Here is a 20393-nt window from a genome sequence, read left to right as displayed (position 1 = left end):
TACATAGAAAGGGTGATTCAGTTACACTCCTTTACATGCTGCTGCTGTTTACTGTTGACAGCATTACTTTTCACCTTGGAAGAGATGCGAGCGTTCTCCAGCAGAACTCTGGTCCAGACGGCTGGGTGACGAGCCACAAACCTCCAGTTGCGGCAAACCTCAGCAGTTCTCAGCAGGGTTTTAGTGTCCAGGTAGGTGAAGATGCAGAAGAGAGCGGCACGCATCTTCAGGATCTCCGGACTGATCACCTCGTTGGATTTGGATGGGCTCTTCTCATGACGGCAGGGCTTGTTGTAGCCTCCTTCTGATCGACCTATGGGAAGAAAAAAGTCTTTTGTAGTCTTTTACCACTGGAGATCAGCTGCTTAAAGTATAACAAATGGACTATTTTTGATGTTTAGATCTTGATGATGAATTTTGACAAAGTTTTCAAGGATTGTTTTGCTTTTCTTTGCTTTGAAGGTAGGAAGACACCATATGTTTAAAGCGTCAGTTGTTTACTCCGCTGTTTTTATGACATCAGTGACAGAAAAAAAGAGTCTAATGTATCAACACATAACTTACATGTTAGCAATCAGCAATCAGTGAATGTTCCTCATTGTGCTAGTGTCCTGTTGGGTGGGTCAGTGGGTGGCAAAAGGTCAAAATTACGCAATTTCTAAAGTTATAGAGGGCATTTTATTTATTTATTATTATTTATTTATTCATTTAAAAAATGAAAAAGTGAACTTGACTTGGTAACTCTGTGCTTGGAGAGATGGTCTTAATTTTTTCTACTTAGTTTATTGTATTTCCTAACAAGGATGTAGATGTAAATTGCCAGAAATGTTAAAAAAGATATCCTGTCACATGGTGGCGCCAACCTTCAACAAGACACTAAATAGGATTACATAATTTTTTTTTTCCTCTTTTCATTTTTATCCTCTGTATTGCTATCTATTGGCTGATACTATATGTCCAATCCAAACCCGGCTCATTGCTCCCAGCAAGATTGCTCCTAGATGACTCATTTTCATCTTCGGCCTTGGAAGGAGTCTGCTCGCAGCCATCAGGGCTATGAACCATTGCTTACACTCTTCCTCTTTCTCTCTCTCTCTTTCTTTTTCTCACTAACACCACCTACGCTCAAGGCTGCCAAATGAACTAAAAAAGCCGAGCTGTGTGTTACATGCGGAGAAAAAGCCTGTGTGCATGTAGATACATACCATCTGATAAAACCTGGCAGAGACTCTCCCAATAAGGAGAACTACGTCAGAGCCGAGGAATGCCAGTAACATGTTGAGTGTTACATGAGACAGATCTTTGAGTTAATGGGGCCGTCATAGTGGTTCATACAGATTTGTCATAGGGCTCTAGCCCAGTTTCTCTCCTTCCCTGACTACCCCGGTCCACCTGGTATTTATAAGAAACCCGACAGCAGGTGGGGAAAAATGGAGGGCAGCAGCAGTGAGTTTAAGGATCTTGGCACGGCAGGAAGTTAACAGAGAGATGTACAATCTGTGATGGAGCTGAAAAAAAAATCTTCAAGCATGACAGGCTTTCCAACTTGGCTCGCTCACAGAAGCACAAAGCTTAGTATGAGAGGAGAAACTGAGACGATACATCAGATAAATAGTGCTCTCTCAAATAAAATATGTTCAAGGTCTACCATAGATACACACACACACACACACACACACAGAACAGAGAAAGTATACTGTAGTACTTGTAGCAATGTATGACTTGGTTTACTCATCATCTACAACAGACATGCTTATGGTAAACAAAACAGTGTAAACACCTCCTGAAATAAATAAACTGTAGCTAAATAAATCAGAATTGTCATCACTGCAACAAATCTGGATCATATCAGACTGCACTGCATGCCAGTTAGTATTTATAAACCTTAAAATATACATTCATCATGTCCCTGTTTAGATATTATTTTCTTTAAAGATGAACACCTAGTGACACACGTGCAGAATCACTTTAATTTTTCTTACTGAATTTGGGGAAACTTATAACTGCACTATACTTGTATTTTTGGTATATTCTGTTTTGCCTATTTGTATCTAATTTCATTTATCTACTTTTATCCTATTGTAATTTATTTAATTCTTGCATGCGCTTTTAAATGTCATTTTCTCACCTTACGTAAAGCGCTTTGAGTCACCTCTGTGTTTGAGAGATGCTGCACAAATAAACTTGTCTTGCCTACATAAAAAACAGATGAACAATGGAGCAATAACATCTATTTTGTTCTATAAAAACTACACATTCACATATGGTACTATGAAAACACATTATACTTTCATATACTGCACTTTGATTACAATTTATTAACCCTAAAGTCAACATCTACTATTTTGTGCATACAATCACAAAAACAAACATATGACATTTAAAAAAAAATCAAATATCTTCCCTTCCCTGTTAGTTAGTTTAAACTCGAGACTGCTGTTCATCTTTGTCAGAGCAGTGTTGGATATATTAATAATAATTCTGTAAGTGTTTGGTTGATGCACCCGCACCTTGGACACATACAGTACGATGTGACATCTTTGGAGTTCACTTAGTTTTCTCATCACGCTTTAAATTCACATATCAGATATCAATAGCTGACAAATGCAGCTAATAAGTATTTTAGCTAGTTGTTTCAGGGTCAAGTTACATAACCAGAATCACTAGTTTGTCACAGAAGGCCTTACAATCTGTACAGCGTACTAGAGCTGCAATGATCAAGCAATCGAAAGGAAATTAAAAAACTATTTTATTTAGTCATTTTTTAAGCAAAAATGCCAAGAATTTGTTGGTTTCAGCTGATTTCACGCTTTTCTTTGTCATATATGAGGGTTAACTAAATATCTTTTGGTTTTGGACTCTTGGTCTAAATAAACAAGACATCTAAAGACATCACCTTTGAATCTGGAAAATTATAACAACAATTTTTCACTATTTTCTAACATTTTTATAGACCAAATGATAAATCAGTTAATCAAGAAATTAATCTGCAGATCAATTGATAATGAAAATAATCGTTAGGTGCAGCCTTACAGCATGCAACATTCTCAATCCTTGGACCCATGATTTGGGAAAAGGAAAAACTTGTCATGAAATTACATAAACAACAAAAAATTTGTAGCAGTGTTGTGATTGCGCTGTAAGTTCCTTCAGAGTTTAAGTCATTTTTCAAGTGTTGACATTGTTGTGTCTACACACTGCAGCAGACATGTGGCCTCTTCCCTCCATGTTTACCATATAAGCTCATAGCTGATCTGCGCTCCTCTCAATTTGTAGAATGAGTTTGGTCAGTGACACAGCTCCTGAAATATTACAGCGACTCAGCCTGACCTAGATCCACATCAGTCACTGCTCTTATGGGAGTCATACCGAGCCCTTTGTTCTATGAATCCCATGTGTCTGAGTTACTGGCTGGATGGTTAGATTGGAGAGAGTATGTGAGATACAATATGTGCATTTCTAAGAATAAGAATCCTCACCTGCATTAGGGCGATATCCGGCCCTGCTGTGGTGAGGATAGGGGGCGGCAGACTGCTGGACTTCAGCCACAGCTCTCCTCTCTTGCTCCCACATCTCCACTTCAGACTCGGTGGTCCGGGAGCCCACGTCTGACACGTCTCCCTCCTCGCCTTCAGTGCTGTTCCTGTAAGGTCGCCGCTGCCAGTTCTGGATGGCCTGTTTACGGAGACCCCAGTTTCTCGATCCTCCACCGCCGCATCCGGGTGAGCGCTCGTAACCCCCCTCGCCCAGCCGGCACTGCATGTGATAGTACTGAGCCTCGGGACAATCCTCCATAGGATGCATCTCCACGCTGTCACTATCGTAACCACCAGAGCCCTGTGAGACGGACTTGATTCGCCCTGATGCTCTGCAGAAAAAGAGAAGGAAGTGAGCGACAAGTAGCAGAACTTAACAGTAAAACAAATTATGACTGAATTGTTCTGAAATGTTTTTTGTATAACATCACCTTAATGGTCCATATTATATTCTGAAGATTAATAATGAGAATCAACATCACGACGTAAGAAAGAAAATACTCCAAAGGTGTGTATTTGAACTTTTCTTGGTCTATTTTTCCTATTTTCATACAGAAAAAGAAAAAAAAATTTGCACTGCCTGAAGAAGATCACTGTTGCAGATATTCTTTACTATTTTTAATACATTCACACCACAATTATGACTAGACTGAAATAAAAGTATTTTATGTCATTTTGAAAATTAACACGTTACTATGTCATGCCATGTTTTCACAGAATTAACAAAGATACGCAGACATACTTCCACTTGACACTCAGCGAAGATAAAACTAATTACTTACGGTAGATACTGCAGGTGATAAGCATGACTCTGCTAATCTAACGGCCTATTCACCCATATTCACCCATACCCTATTCACGCTGCACAAAAAAAAGCTCCTGATGAAAACAGTACCATCTTTACATCTGCTCTTAATGCTTCAGTTACTTGTTCATCTGATTCTTCTGATTATTTGTCTTAGAAAACAGTTCTGTTCTTTCTGCTTTGTGTGAGATTCACATCCACTGAGGAAATCAGCAGGTTTGGTATTTAATTTGACAATATCGGATGCACTGAACCTCTGAAACCAAAATTAACCACAAATAGGTGCTGTATGACAGAGCTGCATTTCACAGGATTTCTAGTAGAATGAGGGCAGCTTTTGTACATACGTACAGCTACAGGACTTAAAATAACACAAGTAATGAGCGGTTACAAATATCAGCTTCTCAAAAACTAGGACATTTTTCTTTCATTCTGCGTTTCTTCCATCTCACTACTTGCTCCTTTTTCTCTCAGCATAATAGTAAGAGTCAAAGCATCAGCATATATGTCTTTTTGGGACAAAAACGAAGAAGAACCACAGGTAATACTGCAGGTAGCACTCACCAGTGCTTGCAAGTGAAAAGGATGCACAGAAGATGAGATGCTAAGTCACAAATAACCACTGATGTTTGTTTACGGTTTCACGATCAAAACTGGGACACTGACAAAAACTGGGTTTTTAAATTCTCTAATGAGCTGGTTGTAAAGTAGAAACGTGATAAAAACAGTAGCACCACTTTAATGTTTTGACAACATTAAATCAATTTCACGAGATAATGATATGAATTGATCTCAATCCCAAGCAACATATGATTACCGATTGCTAATTAGTTATTTCACTGTGTGTGTGTGTGAAGCATCAGACAGCAAATATAAAACAACTCAACAATCAGTGGCAGAAGAAACACACTCCCTCCTGTCTCATCTCACTGCTTGTGTTGTTTCCTACTACGCACATCAACATTAAAAGATGGATTACACTTCATTCTGAATGTTAGTTTTTATGTCCTGATAGTAGCATTCTCAGAGAACACAGAGAAATACCTGCGATAAACTACATTTACATCAGAAGCTTTTGGACTTTAAGAAGAAAATCTTGATTTGGGATCCATGCATATGGATTCTGTTACAATTACAAACCGATTGCTATTATACATGAGCTATGGAATACATAAAATTGACACATGCAGACTTGTGATGATGTCAAAAAATATCTTGATCCTTGATGAAGAGCTATTAATAACCCGAGACAGAAGGCTTTGCGGGTTGCTGTTGAGCCACGGTGTGTGTCGTGTCATTCATGATTCAATGGGGAAGGCCTGACATGTTCTGTCTGACGTCACGTTAGAAAATACATTTACATATCAACTGACAGTTGTGTTAGTCAGGGTATTAATGGTGCGACCATGTGTCAGAAATCTCCAGCAGAGATCCAGAAATACTTCAGTCAGACCTCATGCGGAGAGACGTCCAACCAGCACTGTCTCTATTGGCTGAGATGGAATCTGTGCATCACACGGTTCAACACTGTACTACATATAAATATCTTAATGTGGATGTCAATGTGTGAAACCACACTCTATCCTCAATAATTAACAGGCTACTTGTCAGTTATTAATGCAGTCTACTAAAATGTAATGAAATAGAGAAAAATGCCCATCACAACTTCTCAGAGCGCATGAAGACATATTCAAGTTGTAATAATAAATCAAGGAAATCAGCAAATTCTCACATTTGAAAAGCTTGAATCAGTGAACGTTAGGCACTTTTGCTTGATAAATGTCTTAAAGGGGACGTATCATGCATATTTCCAGGTCTATATTTATATTCTGAGGCTCTACTGGAATATCTTTGCATGATTTTCAGTTCAAAACTCCTTATTTATCTTATGCTGGCACTTTATGCAGCTCCTCAGTTCAGCCTCTGTCTGAAAAAGGCTATTTTGAAAGCTTCATCTCAGTAAACATGGGTGCCTGGTTATGTTTTAAATTGGGGGAGCAAATTTAGAAAGATACATAATTGGTGGGGAGGGTTGGGGGTCCTAACCCCAGAAAAAAAAATTAATTTAAAACAAATGTCCTGCATTTCTAAACCACCCAACTGCCATGAACACACACAAAAATTATTGTTTGAAGTTGTTTCTTCAATTGTTTGAAAATTAGGCTATAGTTTGAAATAAATTATGGCTTTGTAAAGGGTAATAAAGCGGACTGTCTTGTCTCCATAGCAATTGTAGCTGATGATTATGGGTATGCTAATGTAGCCAAAACTGACAAAAAAACCTTTATTTCTCGGAATCAAAGGAGAAATAATTCAAACTGATGGCCATAACATTAACCTATCATATTGTTGAGTTAAGAAGGACACTTTTGTGTTTCTATGTTGAAAAATGTTAAAAATATCATTAAAAGAAACCCTTAATACGGTAACAGTGAGGAAAATACTTCCAGCAGGGGATCCAGAGCAGTTGCTCTGAGCATCTAGTAATGACGCAGATGGGTTTACATTGGAGTTCGTTGAAATCCAGATTGGTCTCATACAGACGCTAAAGGGCACCTTGTACGTCAGTATCAGACACCAGGGAGTGTGACAGAGCATCAGTATTTGACAAACCAACTTAAAGGGTGGTCCAAAAATGTGTGATTTTTTATTACTTGTTTTTGTCAGTTGCTGAAAATAGTAAAATCATCATTGATATAGGCTGCTTAAATATTATCACCTGATAGTGGGGACTGTATGATGTTTATTTTTAAAAAGACAAAAAGCAGGGTAGCAAAACCATAACTTTGCTCCCCCTAATTGATGGAGATTCATTTTCTGCACTTGCTCCATTGCCCATTATGTCTATGTACCTAACCAAACAGTAGTAGTAGGATTATTTTTTATATTCACTTATTTTTCTCGTTCTTAACTCAAAATTGACTTACAGAAAACATTTTTTATTTGTTAATGTCATGTTTTGGAACTTTGACCATGTTTAACATAGACATCTGATATAGAAGTATATAAATGACAGAAAATCACAAAAATCATGATATGTCCCCTTTAAATGATTCACAGATTATGAAAATGATTGACAGCTGATTTTGTATTGGGTGACTAAGTAGCTGTAGTGTGCAATTCAGAAAACTTAATCAAATGTTAGTTCACTACTTGCTGAGATGTAAAGTGTGCAGCCCTGCTGAACAGGGAGGGACCCTTGTTCCAAGAAGGGTTTGTGGAAATAACTACAATCTCTTGACTTTGAGTTTTAACTCATGTGCGAAAGACAAAATAATATGAAATCACACAGGGAGTTACCATGGCACTGCCACCGTTTCTGTTGTTTTTATGAGGTTCTCTAACTTCAGCTGCCGTGCTTATAAACATTCATAAACATGGCTGACATTGTGCCCCATAAGGTGGGGGCAGCGAGCACAGTAGATGGTGGTTAGATGATCTGGGGTTCCAGGGGAGCTTTTACATTTCCATATAACTGACAGATTGTGTTTTACTCTAGGTATGAAAGATGGGGTGCACTCAATTCATGTAACAGCCAAGAGCCTCAAAATCTCCAGTCAAACCAGAAAACCAGGTTTCTGTCCAAATGAACTGATAGACAGAGACTACACAGTTCCCTAAACAACTGACCCTCTGCTCCAGGCACTCTATTAATACAATGCCTTCCCTATTATTATCTTAAGAAAATGTGCAAGAAAGACAAAATGATTCCTAATTATATCACATGTAATATGGCCACTGAGAGCTTGGATAATCCTCTCTTTATTTGATGGTTAAGTGTACCAGTAAGTGTTACTTGTACCATAAAGCTCCTTACAGCACAGTAGTTATCTGGATGGATTATATTTCAGACTCAAGGTAAAAGGTCTGGCTAGGTTTGAAATCATCCGTGTAAAAGGAGCAGTGTGCTTACTTACCCTGTGCTGGGGGAGGAACGTCGGTCTGACACTTGGTACATGCCCCTCGTGCTCCCGGAGAGGCTGGAGTTTCTCTGGAGGGAGACATGAAGATACAGATTAGAAAGAAACGTTTTATTAATAAAACATCTCGGTACTCCAAAGCGAGATAAGGTTGTGTAAGATTACAACCCGGAAGAGTGGGTCACATACTTTATGCTCTGGCTGTATCATTCATTTGTTCCCAACTGGCAATATACAAGTGACTTCAGGTGGTTAGGATAGTTTTTAATGGGAGAAATGTGGGTGTAATATTTTATATTTATACAGAGACTTAATATATGTCATAATAAATTAGTATTGCTATTAAAATGACAAAAGTGCACTGCTTAATAAATTCCCAATGAAAAGAGGTAAATCTAACAGTAAATCAAACAGTATCCTGCAGTATAAGTCACCACAGATAGATTTTCTAAACATTATTCAAACCAGCTCTGACAGTTCAGCTCAGGCAAACAGAATATTATGAAGATTGAAATAAATAACATCACTGATCTTCTACTCAAAGACATTGGGCATATTTTGTGTGATTTAATCTTCTCACAGATTTTAGCATGTATAGTACAACTGATGAGAGAAGCTGAGAAAATGATGATGAGTCATAGATGAAGAAGAAGCTTGTTCAGACTACTGGGATCATTTAGTCCTGAGGGTGGCACAAGAGGAAAAGCTCAGCACGTGTCCGACATTTGGAGGTTTTGTTCTTTGAGGAGCCTGAATGTGTTCAATGATTGAAAGTGGCATTAAAGAGACGGCCAGGGGTCACCAAAAACCTCAAGATAATTATATGATTGAGATAATCTAAACTCAAAAATCCACTTAACAAGTTTTCAGAGCTTTAAACCACATCTATACTATAAAGTTTTATACAAAATAAATTTGGTTATCATATCATTATTATTATCTTAGGTCTTCATTTGGAAAATGGATGCTCTGCTTCCAAATTCAAGAATGAACATCCATGTTCAAATCAAGATACATTTTGGGTGGATCATGATTATCCTTAGTAAATCTGAATAAAAACCCACTAATTGGTTTTCAAGATACTTTGACAGAGACTGCAGAGTTGTTTAACTGTAAACAAAAATGAAAAAAGAGGTCAACAGGCAGAATTAGAAATTATAATGTAGGGATCCTGGATATTTACTGCAAATTACATGGAAATTCTTCCATTAGACTTGTGTCCAAAGTTGACAATTTGGCCTGAGGGTGGCGCTACAGACAGGTTTATGAAGTGCTTAAAATGGAAAGGATTCATCCTCTGGGGAGCAAGAACATGTTCCCTCATTAACACCATGAATGAATATCCAGCATAAATATGAATACTAAACATCCTGCCATTTCCCGACCATAGTAGTAAAGATATCTTACCGTGGATGGACAATGGTTGGACCGACTGACTAATCAACATTTCAATCCTCAAGCCCCAACTTTAAAGGGGAATTCCACCAAATTTACACATCAAAGTCTGTTTACAGGTCTTGGGGAGAACAACTGCATATGTGAAAAAAGTTATGTAAAACCTTTCATGGCTCCAGAGGGAGCTGCGTGAAATTTTGTGAATTCAATCTCATGATGTCACTGTCTAAGGGCCATATTTTCGTGGAGGTGCAATGACTAGCACAAGCAGCGCTCTGACCGTTTGGTATTTTCTGATCTTGAAACTCGCTTTGCATGTCTGTGTGGTATTTTGGTGACCAGCACAGAACATACGGTGCGCAGGTGGGAGGAGAGGTGCAGACTGGTGGAATGTTCATTCAAATGAAGCAGCGCAAAGACAGTTCTTGTCTTTTGTTGACATTTGGTCCTAGACGTTGCGCTAAAAACCGACGTCTCAGAACCATGTCTATTTGTGGCACAACGTCAATCTGCTGATACTTTGGTGATTTTATCAACAGGATCAAACTAAATATTTGTTGCAGACATGTTGCCACGACAGATTAATGTTGAAAATACAAATAATTAATTTCAACGAAACACTCTCCAACCAAAATCGGCACAGAAAATAAAGTTTCATGTGGTTAAGGCAGGAAAGTCAGCAAATCAGTCTACATAGATTTATAAATATATGTGGATGATTCTTACGGTATCTGCTGCCCACAGCTGTTTATATTGTACGAAAAGCTTCTCCTTCAGTTCATTAAATCCCTGCAGCATCTGAAGGCAGCAGGATTGATATGTTGATAAATCTGCAGCTTCTAATTAGAGAAGTGCCAGAGAGCAATGCCATTACGCTCGACCGTTCACTGTGTTTAACTTCATTAAATCACCTGAAAACAACACCAGGCTGATACAGTATAATTACACACACCTCTACACACATCAGACTGGTCGGTTATAACTCAATATCTTTTCCAACTTTCTTTTTAGCAGAAGTAACGTCTCGTGTTTTACCCTTGAAACACTTTGCAGTGCAAACGCTGTTGTGTAACATTAATTACTAAACTATGTGACCATGTACAAAGCGAGATACATGAAAATTATTTCTGAAATAGCGGTGTGATATAATCATATGAACAACTTTACCAAATCAGTTTCTTTAGTTTTTATTTCTATTGTTATTTTAGTAACTAACTGATGGAAAATCATACTCCATCTGTCTTTGGGTGCAGATTTGTGGTGATGTGTGTTCATGTCATGACGCTCTGAAGCATCTGGACATTTCCTGAAGAAAAGCTTTCTGTTAGTTGAGCTGTGATTGGCACAACTGTTTCAGAGCTACGAGAGCATCAATGTGACTGGCTGAGAGAGTATTTAACTGCTCTCATCAAAGTTCTGAATAACATTGACCTCAGCATTGATTCTCTATCTCTGAGTCTCTGTCCTTGTGTTATTGGACCTTACTGCTGCATTTGATATGGTTGATCACAACATACTAATATACAGACTAGAATACTGGCTTGGTCTCTCTAACACGGTCCTGAATTGGTTCAAGTCCTACCTTCAAGACTATTTTGTATCCATTGGTAGCTGTGCATCAGAGCGTCTCCCAACAATGTGTGGAGCGCCACAAGGGTCAATTCTTGGACCTCTGTTTTTAATCTTTACATGCTCCTGTTAGCTGAAATTATTCAAAACATTAAGGTTTCTTATCACACAGTTCAATAGACGCACTGGAACAGTGCGTGAAACAAATTAGTAGCTGGATGTTCAAAAATTTTCTCCTGTTAAACGAGGACAAAACTGAAGTCATTGTTTTTAGGGCCAATGAAGAAAGACTTAAACTCTCACCTTAACAGTCTGTCCTTGAAGAGTAAAAATCAATTCTACCACCTTAAAAATATCACAAGGATCAGAGACTTGATGTCAAAACAAGATCTAGAGAAACATACTTTTATCTCTAGCAGGCTGGACTACTGCAATGGAGTGTTAACAGGTCTGTCTAAGACAGCAATCAGACAGATTCAGCTGATCCAGAATGCTGCAGCCAGGGTTGTAACAAGGACCAAAAGAGCTCAGCATATAACTGCAGTTCTCAGATCACTACACTAGTTACCAGTTTCTCAAAGAATCGACTTTGAAATACTACTGCTTGTCCATAAATCACTGAACGGTTTAGGTCCAAGATACATATGGGGAAGCTGCCTTTAGCTTCTATACTGCTCAAATGTGGAACAAATTGCCAGAAGAACTAAGAGTTGAAACAATGATGACTGCACTTTGGGTTGCCTTTGGGTAATATAAATAAATTTGCCTTGTCCTAATAATCACAACACCCATCAATCAATATTCACCTTCACCCAGCCCTTTTGCATGTTGCGCTGTTGCACATACATGAACCAAAATAGCAGGTGCGCATGGAGACACCCACACACTCCATGTGCCTAAGACCTACCACCTTGCACTTGTCGCTGCACTTGCGCGGTTAAAATAGGGCCCTAAGTGTCTCAAGGCTACATTAGCAGCTACTAGCATTGCAGTCAATCAGCTAAGCTGTGTAAGGAATCAATGGGATGTTTACAATGTATTAGGAATTAAGAGCAGTTACTGCACATGCACCTAATGAAAATGTACAGTCCAGTTTAGTCTACCAAGTTCGGTTGAATTGTGGGTAATGTAGGTGGCAGGTTTTGAGTGCATGGAATAAAAAGGTGATATCTCTGATTCTGCTGCATCAGTTTTGAGGGGGATAAACTGTCCATTGTGAGTTTGACAATGTTGTTTGGTTAAGCACTCTTTCAATGATGCAAAACTCCCAGCATCTTTCCTACAACCTAAAATGTTTGGTTGTAGCTCTGAATTCAGTGAATTGGTGAGAATTTTGAGGAATTTTGAGGTCTTAGTTGTTGGTGTGCAATCTGACTCTCACTCTGTTTGACTCTAAGCTTCCTAAGTACACTGTGTTGAATGTGTGAGTGTATCTATGTGTGTGTGTGTGAACTAGTGCCAGGTGGAACTCTGTGTACCAGACCGGCGACGTGCCACAGAGGGAAAATGTGCATAAACACAGACACTTTCACTCCCTCTCTCCCTCTAACTCACACAGCTTGTTTCTGGCCGCGTGCCAGTCAAAATGGACCAGAGAGGAAACAGGCAAACACCATCCATGGCTCTCATTCCTGGCCAGCAAGCCGTGACAGCAGAACAGGGATAATTCTCCCAGAAATGGGTGGAACACAAAGCTTCTGTCCTGTGCACCAGGAGGTAAAACTTCAATCTGGTGACTTAATTTTGGTCTTAAAATGAAGTCTTTCTGTATTTTTTGCTTTCATTCTCTCCAATTTAGCTCAATTACAAAGCCAAAAAATGTGAATTATAGACATCTTTAACTTGTATCTCCTGTGAAGAGATGCATAGGACTAAACTAGAGAGCGAGCAGGAAACCAGTCAGTCATCCTGTCTGTCATTGTCACTCCTCAAACACCTTTGTGGCTCTAAAAACTGTCTCCTAGGAGATAAGGGCGACCTCACTGATGCCGTGATAGAAGGATGGAGAGCCAGGTTGAGTGTGTGCGTGACATCTCTGGGCTTCCCTTGACAGGGTAACAAGGTGCCAACCAGCCTGTGACTCCGCACTTGTACTTGTCATGTTGATTATTCGCAGTCATCCAATGGGGAGGACATAGATGAAGGAACTGACTGATCTTAAAATCTGAAGACAGAACATCTAAATTTAGGTAGCAGTATTTCAGGTCAGTCGCAGGTCAAAAAGCTTTCAGATACAAGTCAAGAAAAAGGCAAAATATATCTTTTTAAACGCTGGTTTGCAAAAAACAAACTTAAATTGTTTTTGCAACAGGCTACACATCGTTGTAGAAGATACATCACTTACATTATTTACTGCGTCACTATGAAAAGTGAATGAGCTAATTCAAAATCATGTCTGAACCTTGAGCAAGAGCGAGAACTGGTTTCCATGCAGCAAACAGATTTGTGTAACAAAACAGGTCGCCTGTTTCTCATGAGATGCTGGATAATAATTTGTATAAGTGACATTTTTATCAGCACCATCTGCTGATGCATTTTTTTATTGTTGTGTAGTAAGACAAAGCAGAGTGGAAAAGTGCCACTGTGCCAGCTGTAGTGAGCCTGGAGACAAAGAACTCGGACATTTTGGACTTTAGTGGAAGATAAAAGCAAAAAATCCTTCATTTTCACGCCTGCTTACAAAACTAAAAATAAAAACCATTTATCATACTTGTTATGACTTAAAAATGTCCTTAAAGTTAAGAGAGTTCATTGGTCATGATGAATAATATGTGAGTTCAAGCACTATCATAAAAAAGAGTAGTTTTAGCATATTATTTGCAGCTGAACATTTGATAGGGTGTTACACCACTTTTTCTATCTATCAGTGCTGCAAACAAACAACCAGAATAAATATGGAATTGATTTTCTTTGCAATCACTTTCTTATCTTCATTGGCCTTACTTGGTGTGGCACTAAATTCTCCTTATTATATGATTTCTCTAATGAACCTCATCTACCAACAGTAGAATGCCTTTTCATTTCAGCCAATTTCCTATTATTTCACCCTTATTTAAATATTTATACATCATTGACATAATAGATCGTTGTTAATTTTACGTGTTAAATATTCCCAGAGATTTAAAGATTTCACTCAAATAAAATTAACTTTAAACCATTTTTTAAATGTTTGTTTCAGAATAACATACCACTGGGTAAACTGTAAGGATTTTTTATACAATATGTACAATATAGCAGATAGGTCGGGTCAACCCATATCTCTGATTTGCTATTCCAGCTCAGTTCAGATCAGATCTTTATTATCTTTTTGCGTCAAGGCAAACAAAAAACCCTGAAAAACAAAAACACAAGACAATAAAAAGACTTCTCTGAGCTTACATGTGATCACTCGTGATCCCCTGAGAGTTTGTTTTACGCCTGACTATAAGTAGGAGTGAGTCACTTGATAAATGTGTCTTATTGCTTAGCAAAGAACTTCTTTACACCTGTTGGTTCCTTAGAGCAAAAATGTAATTCTTATTAATTTGATGAATATGGACCCTAATCTCCAGTTATCAAAACATGAGATGACTTTACATGCAAATACAGTCTCTGGTCAGGATGTAGATAGATGTTAAAATGTTACACCAAAGTATTAAGTATGAGTAGAACAACACAGTGTCAATGACATATAGCTCATACATATAAATAAAACCCAAGTAGTAAAAAACTTAATGTCATATAAAATAATTGATGAATTGTCATTTCAAGTATTTCAGGTAAATAAAAATATCAAGGTTTAATTAAAATCATGCTAATACAGTCAACAAGAAGGTAACGACCGGTGGATTCCTGGAACAGGAGGCACAACAAATCAGCTAAATGACTTAAAGCACACACTCCCAACACACAGACACACACACACACACACACACTCATGATTTTCTGTTCCGCTAACAAACCCGAAGCTTGTAGGTTTAATTTGAAAGTGCTGCTCAAATTAAACACAAACTGGTGGTGAGGAAATGCATCCTTTTCCATTTTCTGTCTCCATTCAGCCAGAAATTCTCATCTAGTGTGTGTAGTTTCACTCTGAGGTGATTCTAGTTTATTGAATATTACCTGCTGATGTATTTAGCCCCGTAAAGCAGAGCAGACTTGTCTCTGGCATCAAGAAGTCTATTATGGGTTTGACCTGTGGTGCTTTACAGGGACATTACTCAATATAATCAATACTTATGCACAATTCAGCAGCAAAAGGTTGCAGCCTTAAAGTTACTGGGTAGTGCAAACTGTATTTCTGTTGTTTGGATTCATTTAAGTAAATACTAATAAAAAAATAAAAGAAAATAATCCAAACTTGGCCTGAAGCTGCTCATATGATTTGAAAAACAATACAGCTTGTTGAATAATTTCTATAATTTTTGAATTATCATGCAGGTCAAGGTGATCAGCATCAATTCAACAATTTTAAAAGTAATGTTCGATTAAGTATAGATGATATACGTACATACAACAAACAAAATACTGTCTGACAAGCTATATTTCTTGCCCTGACAGTCTAGTTAACAATTTGTTCTGAGCATCACGTTACGATATCCTCACCTGGCGTCCGTTGCCCTTTGAGGCCTGAAGACTGCAGCGTCCCAGGCTGCCATTCGGCGTGGTGCCACAGCTGCTGATGATCTGCAGCTGTTTTTCGGCGCGGTCGGCTCGGTCCAGCAGCTCCTCAATAAACTGCTGCAGGCGTACCTTAGCGTTGGCTTCACGTGCCGCCGTCTCCTGCAGGAACTGGTCAATCTGGGCGACCTCCCTGAGGGCAGAGGAGAACAGAGAATATACTTTATTATGACTGAAGCAATCTGTATTTCCTCCTCTCTGCCTGTCTGATTTGTAAATCCATCTGATTCAGGATAAATCGCTTGTGGCAGAAATTTACATGTGCTGCTAGATGCTCCTTATGTGACTACAGGACACTATTTTATTCCTCCAACATATACACCAGCCCTTTTTGCATGGAGACCGTGCACACAGAGGGTTGGTGGTAGAGTTTAATACAGAATACGCACACAAAGGGAGAGAGAGAGAAGAAGAAGAATAGCGGGTGAGAGATCAGCTTGATATTTATACCGCAGGCACAAGAGGGCCAAGTTCCTGTCATTTTAAGGAATAGTGTGTTACCCAGATATAGAGGCAAACAAACCACAAGTTCAGAAAGTGTTAGTAGCCTGCTCGGCATATATTATAGCGTTCCCTACATTAATTCTGTCCAGCGTCTTCTGAAAAAAGGCTATAAGACTGAATAATCCTGCGTGCATATACAGTCTGGTAATGATAAGAATTCTTAAATGTTGAGATCTGATTAGTTTCATCATTTTAATCCAATGCTTGGCTTATGAATCTTATAAGCACTCTAGGGCTGCAACTAATGATTATTTTGATTATTGATTTATCTGTCCATTATCTCCTCTATTAATCAATTCATTGTTTTTGACTTTAAAATTTCAGAAAATAGTGAAAAATGGCAGCAATAATTTCAAACTTCAAAAAAAAATTCAAACAGTCCATGTTAATATTTTCAAATTGGTCAAAAACCAAAAGATTACAGTTATAGAAAAGCATCAAATTCTCACATTTAAGCAGCTGTGGACAGTTAATATTCAGCATTTGTGCTTGAAAAAATACTTTAATTATCAAAACTTTTCTGTCCATCGTCCAATTGATTAATGGACTACTATAATCATTGCAGCTCTAAAGCAGTTCCCAAACAAGCAGTAGCAATGAGTGATCTCTGCTTTGATGGTCTTGACATGGTCATATTCAGAACAGCCGACAGGAACAAGTGAATCCACCCACCAAAGGATGAATATTAATGGAAAATGTATTGCATACCTGAGAGACGTTCAATGAGCTGCAGAGAAACTTCACCTGACTGACATCCATCCTGCAAACATACTGTTCATCCTTTAAGTTGTGATGCATTTCGCCAGGGCTGCACCTAATGATTATATTTGTTATCAAATGATCTGTTGTTTATTTTTTTATTAATTATATAATGTTTTGTCTATAAAATGTCATATTCCAAGGTGACATCTTCAGATTGCTTGTTTCGTGTCACCGACATTCATAAACCCATAAACGTTCAATTTACGATCACACGAAAGTGAAAAAAACAGCAAATCATCACACTTGAGGAGCTGGAACCAACAAATGTGTTTTGCTTGATAAATGATTAACAATTGATTATCAAAATTGGTCTTGGTTCATTTTTATCTGAACCAGCTAACATCCTGTCAAGCTAGCCTAGCATATTGCTAATACCAGCATGCAGCTCAGCCTACCAACAGCCAACCAATCACCCTCATCTTAGCAAGCAATAAAGCCTACATACACACATACATCTACCACATCATGTTAGGCTAACCAGCACACTAAAATCACCCAACTTTTGGCATATTTTACTGTGTATTGATAACTGTCCATCAATATACTAACCAATTAATCAACTATTCATTTCACAAATCTTCTTCACAACTGAATCTTCCATCATATCATGTCTCAAATCACCTCCTTTGCAAAGCTTCTCTTTTTCTTTTCATTCCTGTCAGTGTGGATCTGCCTCCATATGGGACTTCTGCAATTCCCAGGCTACTTTATTTTCTTAATGAGTCTCTGTTTGCGTCCTTATAAACAGCCCAAGCCTCTACTGTCTAAACAACGCAGTCAGGAGGGTTTAACAGGGCAACTCAGCCATCTTAACCTCGTCGAAGCCAAAGGAACCATTAAAAAGGTTCAGACCGTCACTGCAGACAGAGAACAGGGACATAAAATCTGTGACCCTGTGGATTAAATTGGTTCTTTTTCCTTCCTCAAACATCTTTAACATGTAACAAAGCTGCTCATCTTCAGTTGGAAAAGCTTCTCATATAAAAACAGCTGAAGGAGGCTGATTGGTGGATGCTTTTATGCAGCAACTACTGTAAAACATTCACTTAAAGTAACCATTATACAATCCTGAGTCCTTTAAAACGCTGTACCGACAGTCACAGTGTTATTTCTTGAAATGGGGGCATTCTGGGATAAAAATAGTTTGGTGTTTGGCACAGTTAACTTTTCATATCCTCAGGCAAAGATGACAAAAATATGAATCTAAAATTAGTCTGCAAAAAACTGCAAGTAAATTATATTGAAATTAAGTGGCAATAACTTTTCTCCATGTGCAACGTGATCAATCCTGTTTAGACCTCTGTAATTGTTCATAATGTGAGAAAAATGATTTGTAACTACATCAAGCTCTTTGGGACTCATACAATTGGGTGTTAAGTGACTGAATGAGGCCTATTACAGTGCACTTTCTCCACTGCTCGAGATTATACTCCTCATTGTGGAAATTTACAGAGAAACCAGAAAGAATGTGTGTGTTTGTGTGTGGGACATAAACTGTCTCAGATCCAAGCTGTTCTCTATCCATCTCATCCTCACCAAACTGTAAACTCTCCTCTCTACTTCTGAAGGAAGGAAAAGGGAATTTTATCATTCAGCCAACAAATCTGAAAGATTGTATCATTTCTCAGGGATAAACTGAGGATGGAAACAGGAGGAGGCAGGGTCTGGTTGCAACTAAATGAAGACGGGATTAAATCAAGGGAACAAACTTCCAGTAGAAAACACTTGCCCAGACTTCGGCTACCTTTACATCCAGGTTAATGTCATTGCATTTGACTGAAACTTTAAGTAGCTTTAATGGATTGTTTGGGCACTAAGGGGCAGTGGCACAAGCTGTGAACACAATGTTGACATATTTATCACCTTGGTGGACTTGTTATTAAATAATTGCCTATTATCACGTCCGGCAGACACGGAGCAATATTAGCATTCATTAAGAGTCGAGGCTCTGGCCTCCTATAAATATCTGGCTCTTTAGCAATTAAATGCTCCACTAGGTTCACCATGAAGACCAGTGAGACAGAACCAAACAACAATAAAGTTGCGGGCCAAAAAATAAAAAACAATGAAATGAAAGGATGCTACATTGTAAATGTCTCAAAGAATTTTAGTATAAAGTTAAGAGGTTTTGATATGTAACACAAAAAGCTAGTGAAGCTCTGTAAACAGAACTGCGTCTGCCTTACACAGAACTACTCTCCGAAGACTGAAAACATGATTGCTGTTATTACTCTTTGGAGCCGTTTCTGAATAAACTAACTAGTGCAGCGGTGTGGCTCAGACGGCACAGAGGAATAAGATATATCAGACTTTGGATACACACACAATAATTGTAAGTAGGATCAGTTGATCGTTGGTTCGGCTCTGCACATTTGAGAGATTTGTTGACAATAAGAAAAATATAGAAAATCATCAGCCGAATCCTTTAAAGATGCTTCAACACTCTGTAGAGCTACAGGAGTCAGGTGGTAATTATCTGTGGGTTCATCACTATGAGCAACACTTTTCACAAAAGTCATTTGATCCACTGTTAATATAAAAATATTGATTAGTGCAGCTTTAAGCATGCATCATTATTCCTGATGCACTTATGTCTTTATTTGTATTTATTTCTGTTTTTATCTTTTCAAATATCTCCTATCCTTTCAATTTGTGTCAATGTTTAATGCTGTATTTCCTTTTTCTTTGTTTTACGTAAAGCACTTTAAATTGCCTTCATGTATGAGATGTGCTATAAAAAACGCTCCTGTCTTGCCTAAAGGAAGAGAAAGACTGAAGGATGGCAGGACCAGGTGCTGATCAGAATACGGTCTCCTTTATTACATAAATACACAATTAGCTCTTTTAATGATCAGCTTTACACGCTGAATTCGCTCAAAACTAAATATCCAAACTGACACAGGATGACAGAAATTCAAAATATGAACTTCCCTCGGTCCAATCCTTCGCTGAACTACTGTTGTGTTGCATGAACTTGCTCATCAAAAGCCACACTGAACATGAGGTCAGACAGCTGCCAGGTGCAGTAGCGCTCATGTCAAAATAATAACATGCATTAGTAAACTGCCTCACTGATTCATCCTATACCATTCATCTCATTACTGAGCACAATTAATAAGTCTGAGAATCATTTATTTTGATTTAATGATTGATTTAATGATTTAATGTGATGTATGGTTAAGCAGCCTAAAGCAGAGGTTTTGCTCTCATTATTCAAGTTAATAAACAGAGAACAACCATGAC

At 38.2% G+C, this 20393-nt stretch overlaps 1 protein-coding gene across 1 annotated transcript in view; it reads right to left on the bottom strand.

Annotated features, from left to right (window-relative positions):
- Nucleotides 1-20393, bottom strand: part of fbxo41 (F-box protein 41) — a 57222-nt gene that overhangs the window by 8053 nt on the left and 28776 nt on the right. Inside the window, exons 4-7 of the mRNA XM_042396990.1 lie at nucleotides 15810-16017; nucleotides 8259-8332; nucleotides 3480-3868; nucleotides 75-313 (exon numbers count right to left, since the gene is read on the bottom strand). Coding sequence (XP_042252924.1) covers nucleotides 75-313; nucleotides 3480-3868; nucleotides 8259-8332; nucleotides 15810-16017 — 910 coding nt within the window. The remainder of the gene's footprint in view (nucleotides 1-74; nucleotides 314-3479; nucleotides 3869-8258; nucleotides 8333-15809; nucleotides 16018-20393) is intronic.

This window comes from Thunnus maccoyii, chromosome 2, assembly GCF_910596095.1.
Source record: "Thunnus maccoyii chromosome 2, fThuMac1.1, whole genome shotgun sequence".
Lineage (NCBI taxonomy): Eukaryota > Metazoa > Chordata > Actinopteri > Scombriformes > Scombridae > Thunnus > Thunnus maccoyii.
The sequence above is the reverse complement of the archived record's forward strand: the minus strand, read 5'-3'. Positions and strand labels throughout refer to the sequence as shown.